The 10,226-nt window shown below is 39.0% G+C and overlaps 1 protein-coding gene across 1 annotated transcript in view; it reads right to left on the reverse strand.

Moving 5' to 3' along the window:
- Window positions 1-2,921, reverse strand: part of LOC103460599 (mitochondrial import inner membrane translocase subunit TIM16-like) — a 102,425-nt gene extending 99,504 nt beyond the window's left edge. Inside the window, exon 1 of the mRNA XM_008402842.1 lies at window positions 2,866-2,921. Within this exon, the coding sequence (XP_008401064.1) occupies window positions 2,866-2,910 (45 nt within the window). The 5' untranslated portion in view covers window positions 2,911-2,921. The remainder of the gene's footprint in view (window positions 1-2,865) is intronic.
- Between the last annotated feature and the right edge of the window lie 7,305 nt (window positions 2,922-10,226).

Consider the following 10,226-nt stretch of genomic DNA (forward strand, 5'->3'; position numbering starts at 1 on the left):
TTTTTTGAGGATGCAACTCACAGAAGGCAATTCAGAAGGAAAAGTTGTTAGAGGCTTTAAAAATATTTGGAGTTAACGTAGAGTTTTACCTGTCCTCAGAATAATAACATTAAACATACAGGCAGATCTACAATGGAATGGTTTAGATCCAAGCATATGGTTTATGGTAAATGTCCCAGTCAAAGTCCAGACCTAAATCCAATAAAGAATCTGAGGCAGTGCTTTAAATTAGGTGTTCACAAAGTCTCTCCACTCAATCTCAGTCAATGCTACAAAGAATTGACTGAGGGCCAAGATTGTGTACAGTGAAAACAAACTTTACATAAGTATGTAAAAACTGGGATTACTTACTAAACACATTGGAAGGAATCTCRAATTAGGTAAAATTCATTAACTGTGATTTAGCTCTTTATTATAGAGGCATTTTAAGTAAAATCTCTGACTTGCTTTAACAAGCTCCAGTTTTCTTKGGTTTCTGTTCCCCAGAACTATTTTCAGGAAGACTTGTGGCTTCTCTTGATGAGGACAACTAGTTGTAACTCATKTAAGAAGCCAACCGGACCTCCCAGAATCACTACAAAGTYGAATAGTTTGGCCCTTGCGTTGGCCTTCTCATTTTTCTTTGTGGCCCTGCTGGCCTTTTTCCTGCMGTTTTTATACTTACTCATCAAAATGCAAGTTGGAGAACGTGCTTTACAACTGTCCTCACATCAGGCACAAAGAAATACTTTGAGGAATCTTACTGAAACCACTCAGCAAAAGGAGAAATGMTGTATTCTGTCATGTTTTATGGTGTTCGGCAGCTTTGTTGGCCTGYACAATCAAATTACTGTACTCCTACATTTYAGCGTGTTAAGGATTCGTCATCCGCACCCTGTTGACCACTCTTCAACAGATGGGGTGCTAATTGGAGCTGCTGTGGCTCTCCCATTCTCCAGAGACAGTTGCACATCTGAAAGCTGTCGGGGTGAGGCTCTTCCCAATCTGTTCTCCGGGGCCTTTAAAACCAAAGCCTCCGACTGCTGGACCTGATGTGTTTCAAAGTTTCAGAGAGAGATAGGGGAAAAAAAGGAGGACCAGAGTAACCCTCTAATAACTTAAATCTGTGCCTCAACTTTTGAAGGTCTGAGGTGGTTAAGTATGCCGTGTGAAGAGGACAGTGGGTTGAATCACATCTGCACATCTTGGTCGTCTCTGTGGTRATGAGGGCGGAAGAATAAATCAAGGAGTTTGGGGAGAAGAGAAAGCATTAAGATAGCGGAAAAGCTGTTCAAATTGGCTCCAAGGCTGTTTAGCAAACCAGCAGACTAAAGTAACCAGAGACTCTTTGTAGACTGACAAAGAACATTTGTGACAGTAAGCATCCAAGAGCATCCAGACAAAGGTCTTTGGCCTTTCTCCTTTGCATGATCTCTTTAGATCATCATGCTTGCTTCTCTTCAGCTCATCTCACAGCTTTTTGGCCCACTGATTGGGACGGTCATGGAAGAAGGCTGATATGTCTGGTGACCCATTTTCGTCTATTTGACTATGTTCTGGATCATCATCCTACTGAAAACCCAAAGACGGCACATTTTAGTTTCAGTTCCAATGACTGATCTTTAAAATCAGAGTTATGGCATATACTCCAAAGTTTCCAGAGAGGATCTGACCCACAGCATCACAGACCCGCCACTGTACCAAAYACTTGGCATGAGACCATTCTCTCATCAGTCTTGCTGCCTTGATTTTGATGTTACATTTTTAAAAAAGACAGATTTAGAAATTGTAGAAGAGGATGTCCTTTTATCCTGTCACCAGAAAAAGTACGCAACTCATTCACCCCTTCAATAGTATCAAGTATTTTACATGAAAGCTCATTTAAATTATATTTGAATAACACTGAATAATTTGTTAGGCAGAGTATTTCTAAGAAAAGCTTTGAAGCTCCCATTGCAAGCTCAGACAACAGAGAGCRCCGTTAACTAGCAGAAATCTTCGCTATGCTTCTCAGAGAGATCTCGAAAGTTTCAAAACAAATAAAGAACGCATGGTTGARCACATAGTGTAAACAGATGAAAGAGTCCACACAAGTACACAGAGCGTGAACACACAAATACGCTCCCCCTCTCATTGCCATACAAGCTGATGTGCCTCCCAGGTATTTCTGGGATGCAATATTTAATATGCTGTGGCATGCGGTGTTTTCGCAGGATTCCTCRTATTTACAAAACCAGAGAGCCCACGAGGCGGGCTGAGCATCCCAGTAATTAAAACACACTGGGAGGTCCACCACCAAAATGTGCGAGAATATTTGCTCTACGGTGAGCAGCCTCTYGTGACACTTCCATTTCTTCTGCTCTCAGCTCCGAAACAGCTCGACCACTCTGCCTTCCTGTTGATGCTCGTTGTAATGGCAACTGTTGGTTCAGTGAGAGATTTACATCGAGGGTAAAAAAAAGAAGAAAAAAAAAGGAGTATTGGAGAAGGAGAAGTTCACACTGTATCAGAGAGGGGTGAGTACCGTGGGAAGTTGAGGGCAGGGATTCCACCATGTGCACCACATTCATAAATTAGAGCAAGATGAGTCACTGAGTGGCCAGTGGGAGCTCCCTATCATACTGTCAACACGCATAGTACATACATTATGGGGGGGGGGGGGGAACATATGCTAATTGCCGATTCCTATTAGCGATGGGCATTAACGATTAGCGTCATTCACCGCTATTGGTAAATGACCTCTATATAGTCATTTACCAAAACTGGTGAATGACCAGTGGTGATTGCACCCATACAACAGTGATTTCGAAAGGAGGGAGTTTTCTTACTAACAGACCAAGATGGTCATAACTCCTCCTATGATTTATCAAAGTCTGGTGGTCTTACCTGAACAGGCGTCAACTGGGCTCTGGGATCAAACACTCGCAACATCTTATCCTGCAGGAGAAGAAAGCAAGATTAAAAACAAAAGAAAAGGGGTGGAATGGAATGGGCTATAAAAAAAACTTTGTACTGGTAAATGAGACATTGTTTATAATGAAGAAAAACAACAATTTTGATCAGTAACATTCATATGTAAAGGCWTTACTAGATATATTAAATGTCTAAGTCTCTTTGAGCTCAACAACCTTCCAAACATTGCTGGGTCACTTCACATTTATTAGGGTTGTATTTGGCAGAATACATAAAGAAGGTAGAAGCGGAAGGAAACCTAACCATGGCTTTCAAAATATTTCACAAATACAATGTAATGTCCATAGAAACATTTCCCCCATTTTTTTAAATCGGAGGTTTATGTGCAAGGGGTATCATCAAGAAAATGTCTGAAGGGCAGGAAAATKATATAAGATTGCTACTTGATGAGATCCTTTTTGATACAGACAGAAAATTATCTGGTCAGAATGCAAATATCAGTCAAAACACAAAGAGCTTTGCAACAAATAAAATTGAGCGATGCCCTCATCACACGCCCAATGTGCGTGTGATGAGGGTGCAGTCATAGCACAAGGCATGGCCTTATGCCAAGTCCTGAATAAAACTCTCACATGCCTCATGTCATCATAAGCCATCACTGCTACTATCAGACTTCTCCATCCCAAAGCACACCAGGACCAGGAGATGTTACCATCATGATAGAAAATCACCACAGATTATCTTTAATGCAAACATTAAAGACATTAAAGATTGGAAACTCTAACCTCTCATCAGTAGCAACAGCACATACATTTTCAAGACCCTGCAAATACCAAACTTTAATGTTTTCATATTATGGTCTCGTCTTAGGATGTTATGAAGGGGGTTGTTGCTCAGTGGGCAGAGCCCACTTTCCTGTCTAGTAACTGTTTTTAATGATGCAGCAACTTTTTTTAGCTTGTTTAGTTAAGCGTTTCTCAGTCCTAGTCATCCAAAACCACTTCCCTGCATGTTTTAGATGTCTCTCTGCTCCAGCACTCCTGATTCAAATGATAGCATTAACACCTTCTTGCCATCAAATGCTGCAGATGCCTGTTAATCACCCGTTTATTCAGGCCAGGTGTGTAGCAGAACATTGATAACATGCAGGGCACAGTTGCAAAGTAAACTGATTTCACCAGTAAGTCTATTTATTGAAGATGCACATCTGTGGATCATTCTCATTATGAATAAGAACAGGAATGAATGAAACAAACTAAAAACAAATAAAAGTACAAACATTTTGCATATTTTCTTAGAATTAAGTAATTTTAAACCATTAAAGATTAAGCGTAGACCTAATAAAGTTTAGATCAGGCCCAAAATATCCAACCGACCCAGCCTGAGCCCTTAGGCATTGTGTCCAAGCCTGATCCGACTCAACTAACATTAAGTGTAGGCCGAAGTCAAAGTAAACCTGGCGTGTCCCTTTAATTGGGCTTTTACCGCTTTTGTTTGTAGTCTATAATATGAGTAAGCAGTGTAACTTCTTCTGTTTAACATCTTCTAGCGCCACTTTGTCGATTGTTGTAACCGCGGGGTGAGTAAAGTGCATCTCATCTKGGATGTGTGATTGATAAGAGCAGAGCTACATGCACTTTTATTATGCAGTGCCACTGTGCTTGTTGGAGTCTAATGAATGTCTGCACCTTACTTTCTTTCCATCCTCAGAGTAAGCTGCTAATTCCTCCATTTAGACCATAATAAGATTGACACTGCTTGATATTGCAGATTCTCATCTGGCTTTCGCTGTGCTGTATGTATTGTAGGCTTATTAAACACAMCACAGAAGCCTGAGCCTTACCCGACCAGCGAGCAAATCAAATAAATTTCAAATAAGTCTAAACTCTAAAACCTAGATGTTCTTTGTTCTGCATGATGATTACTTTCATTCCCAGACCTGTGTTTATACAAAGATTCTGAAGTCAAGTTGAAATAACATAAGAGGCAAGCTGAGGAGTAAGAAGTTTAACATGTAAGAGAGGTCAGATAGCTTGTTTAAGTTCTGGATTTTCAAATTGCCYTACAGAAAATGTGGAAGAAATTACAGACTTTTCAGTTGGCAATAGTATTTTCATGCAACCCAAATAAAAAGCTAGAATATTAATGATGCATATTGAAAGTATTAACAAATTGTCCCTCCTCGTTAGCATAATTCAAACAAAGAACAACAAAACTGCTCAGAGTTTAGTCATTCAATCAGCAAAAATCTCACTGATTCACCGTCAGCAAATAAAATCCAGTGACCTCTCTGTGCCCTCACATGCCTTGACCCCAGTCTATTAAAACACACACACAGTCTCCACCGYGGCAGCCAATCATAGGGAACTGTATGTGATTGAAAGGAAATGATGCCTAATGGGATCAGGCTGTGCGGGACGCATGTGTCTGCAGCCGTGTCACTCAATACTGCTGTGTGACTATGATCACAGCAACCGCCTGACACATGGAGCCGATAGCAGGTAATGCTTCTAAGCACTTAGGCTCAACCATGCCACACCTAACATATACATGTCAAAGGGAATCAGGAGGCTGACTATAACACAGAAAACTCCACTAAGACACACTCAGCAWGAATCATTGTGCTTTCTATCCTGTTATCCTTTCACATAAAAACACATGTTGGAAGAATTTGAACAGAGCTTTATCTCGTMTCCACTCTGATCCTTTCTGCAATTGCAAGATGCATCTATCTGTAATTTTYGGCATCAGTAGTAAATATTGGTATAAATAATGAACCGTTTTTTTGCGGGGTGTTGGTATCCGACTTGTCTTTGTCTGTGCAGCCCACCCACGAATATGATGCCCTCCAGGTCTGTCTTCAGGCCTCTGTGACCTGGGAGTAAGCTCCGGGCTCAGAGAGCAGTCCATGAACAACACAAAAAAAATCTCCTCCTCATGACCTTTGGGTAAGACTCCGCCTGTTCTTTCCACCAAGCTTTARYTTACAATTCTAGTAAATTTATTTCTTGCAAACCCAATTAAAAACATTGAGACAGAGCACAGTGATGGCGCGACCCATATATAGAGGCCTCAGTCTTGAATGTGGCCATCACAGGTTCGAGCCTCATCCTGTCGACCTTTGCAACATGTCTTTCTCCTCTCTCACAGCCTCCTTTTCTGTTATTTCACTATCAAACAACAGGAAATAGAGCCMAAAAAAATTMTTGAAACAAACAAAACATTGGGACAACTTGGAGCTTAGAATGGTTCATAAACTATTATTAAAATTTTACTTTGCTGCAGACTTTCCTTCAATTATGCTTTGGAATAATTAAATACAAATGTACTTGCATAAAAATATAAATATAGCATAGATCCTCATAACGGCCTATAAAGTCAATTTAATTTTAAAAAGAGCATAAATGATTACATGTCTAAAGTTCTGATGAGTTTGAGTATTTTTTTTTTAATCTCATTTCTTAAATCCTAATAGCAATGGAAGAAAATMATCCCTACTATGTATTAAGCATTGTTACAGGAAATAGCATAGCATTATGGCAAAWACTTTGCTAGGGACAGATTAGCTGCGGTTTCCCAGTTTTCTTGGGCATCTTACACAGGCGTGTTATTTTCCCTGAAACTATTCCTAGATGCTGTGTTTCTCAGTTCTGGAGAGACACAGTGAAGAACTGTCTGAGCAGTGTACACACTTTTCCAAAAAACAACAAACCAAAGAYATCCAAAGAAAGTGTGACAAACTTGTCCAAATGAGGAACAATGATTTCCAAAGCATTTCTTCCAATAATGTGCTAAAACACTTAAATAAATTAACAATATTCTGTTCMTGTCTGCTGTAGTAGACTGAGAAAGAGTCAAAATTRTTGTTCTCTGTGATCCAAAAGCACACACTRTGTTTTACAGAGGTGCACAGTAGTGAGCATTTTGGGTCTCATAACCAACTAAAGTGYTGCAGTGCAAACAACACACAAAGGAGGACAATATCTGGCTGTGCAAACACACAAATGAGGGGCTATTCATGAACAGAAGTGCTCACCAAACAACTACATAAATGCACAGACTCGAACAAACAATCACTCTYTCTTATCCCTCTAACAATACCACACATGAAAAACACATACCACCTAAACTCATAAATGCACAGATGGGAGCCCTGCATGGCCGCGTCTGGATTTGTGCGGGTGTGCTTATGCGGCAGCTGTTTAATCAAAGAGGCGGCGCGTCACTCTCAAGCTGCCGTTGATGAGTTTTCACTGCGCACCGAGCACACACACAGACGCTGGGAATCTTCACCCGGCAGCGCTCTCCATCAGTCGCTGCGCTCGTCAAACAGACGGCGCTGCCAGACTGCTGTTCCCAGTCTCCCGTGGTAACCAGGGTCAGAGCCTGCTGAGACTGTAGCTTCTTTATCTAGTATTCGTTACRGCATGGTGTCTGGGCAGCATAATAGTTGATCCTGTTTGTCACTCACACTACCTGTAGCTTTGACTCTTTTTTTTTTTTTTTCCTACACACATGTGCCATAAATACACCTTTCTTTCAGTCCAAATGAGGCCTGTCATGATTACTGCTCTTTGGGGACGGGGTATTCCCTTCATCTTCCCCCACCCAAGGCCCATGCACCGGTGTTTACCCTACAGAGGGGCCGGGGATTGGACCCACATGTTGGCAAGCTCTATTTGCTTTAATAACTCCAATTGAAGGGAGTGAAAGTGGCCCTTTTAGTCAAATGACACCAGAGTTGAACATGGCTAAAAACTCAGAGGCCCTCAAACACACAGACATACATACACTTTCTTCTCAGGTGTCTTGTTCTTCCAGGCTGCATTAGTACAGCTTGTAGCTCTGATTAGGATGATTATCCTGTCGGGAATGTCATGGTTTGGACAAATCCTGTGATGGCTGGAGTAATTTGTTACTTGTCAGAGAGGGACAAACTAGGGGCAACCAACCAACAATCATACCTATTAAATAAGTGAACTTGGTACATTTCTGTGTCAAAGGTCATATGTTCTCAAGGATGAGAAAGCGCCAATGAGTATGGTCTGATGTAGGATGCAGTGGCCTCGCACAAATGTTCCCATCTGCCACTGAGATTTCAACAAAGAAACAAAGCAAAGAGAAGGTCACTCTAATTAGGTAACAAGATAAAAGTGAAAGAACAAACATGAATCTCAATAAAGTAGAATATCAATAAAAAGTTAATTTCAATAATTAAAATTACCTTAATGTTCCAAATAACTGAATCAAGCTTAACTTTTYTGTTTTAGGTCAGTTAGGATYATTAAAATAAATACAAGTAATAAATATGAATTAAGAAAGAGAATGTATAGATATAAATGTATCAAAATGTAGTACCATTAGAATATTGCATCAGACCAGTAAAAACATGCTGACTTGTCAGTTGTCAAGTAGAAAGTCACTGAGAYTCAACAAGCACTGTGAACCACAGATCATTGCTAATCAAAAGAATTAAYACAAAAAACATGAAAATTAGATACATTATTTGAACTAATTACTGAAATAAAATAACTTTTCAATTATATTCTCCTTTATTGAGCAGTATCTTTACATTAACGTCCCACATTGTACTTATAGAACCATTTTTATCGCTTCTTTCTCTTTCTGTTAATTCACTATAACCTAATAGACAGCCCATTAATATAAAGAATGACCTTTTTATCTTGAACAATAAATTACCCTCTCTTTACGGTTTATGATATTCAACATAAATATGTGTAAAACACTGAAGCTTTGCAACATAAAAGTGTTTGACCAAGGAGGCCATTAAGCTATGCTGGGTAAAGGGACTGAAAGGTCAGATAGCGATGAGACAGATTTACAACMCCGAGTGACTAAACCTTCACACACAGCCTGTTTCCATTAGTTTCTTAATTTCCAAGCAGTTTTCCAATCTCTTTTAGGAAAATCTCCTCAGGCCCTTACTAATGTTTTTGGCATTACCGTTTCACCGCTGTAACAAAAGTGGTAATTAAAGTTTTTACATTGAACTGATATCAAAGTTTTTCCTCGTTTTCCTTTGAAAACGTCTCAATAATTCCTAATCCAATGCTGAACTCCATTCCCTCCCTCTTTTATGAGCTTCACCTTGTTGACATTTTGATTGAATTCTCCAAACTGAGAATGTGTATATGGTTCAGTGGCAGCATCTAGTGGTGACAACCTGTATAACTGCAGCAAATGGCTCCTGGGTCCAAATAAACCTCTCAATGAAAAATAATGGTTTTAAACGTTTACTTTGCTTTCTTTAAAAGCAAAGTATAAAGCATCATAGCTTTCACTTTTTCAGGAATTTAGAAATGCTTAAAAAGTTATTCTGCCATTCGTTTCTTTGTGAGGTCACTCTTGTGCCAATCTTTAAAAAAAAAAAAAAAAAAACCATTCGTTTCTTTGTGAGGTCACTCTTGTGCCAATCTTTAAAAAAAATAATAAAAAATGAAAATGTGTTGTGCAAAATGACTAAAGATTGGGCATTTAATGCAATATATCTCCTGTAAAATTTCATTAAAAAAGAAACTAACATTTTAATGGAGAAATATATGTATATATAAAGTTTAGRAACTTCATTAGACAAGTGTACACATGCTCAATCTAATACTTGGCTGAAGCATCTTTTAATGAATTAAAAAAYTAAATCTTCTTAAGTTGAATTCCATTACCATGCGACATCTTCACAAGTCAGTATTTGTCAGTTTTATGTAGCAAAAGTCCACCAAACCATATCTTGTCTGGGAATCTCCAGATAAGATATATTTTCTATAAGATTTAAGTATTGTCTGGAGGATTTGTTCTTTTGTTGACTTGGATGTGGATCTGGATTCATTAGGATGCTACACAGATCAAATCCATCTTCATCCTTCAGTTTCTAAAAAAAAGCAATATAGTTTTGGCTTCATAACCGATTGGTCTTTAGTTCTGTTCAATTAAATGTAATGGAAATCACTTTTACAATACAATATAATAGGTCAATTCAAGAAAAGCAACATGACAGAATAATGTAGTACGTTTTCTGACCATAACTCAGGATTACAGTTACAGGTTTTAGGCAGATATGGATATTTTGTTATCCGTCTTGTAACTCTACACTCCAGCCCAAACATATGGCAAAGTAATGATTGTTGTCGCATGTAAAACACAGATTTCTCTGTAGCTGGTTCAKTGTTGCTAACGGCTTCTTGGKGGAATCTTCACTTTTAAATTTTCAACAAATTTTGGAGGAAAGTCAAGTTTTTATCCGTCTACATATATTCTTTAATCTTGTAGTATTTATTAGCATTACCTGTAGTTAGTATAATTGCTGTTATACGTAAACC

This window comes from Poecilia reticulata, unplaced genomic scaffold (genome assembly GCF_000633615.1).
Source record: "Poecilia reticulata strain Guanapo unplaced genomic scaffold, Guppy_female_1.0+MT scaffold_262, whole genome shotgun sequence".
NCBI lineage: Eukaryota > Metazoa > Chordata > Actinopteri > Cyprinodontiformes > Poeciliidae > Poecilia > Poecilia reticulata.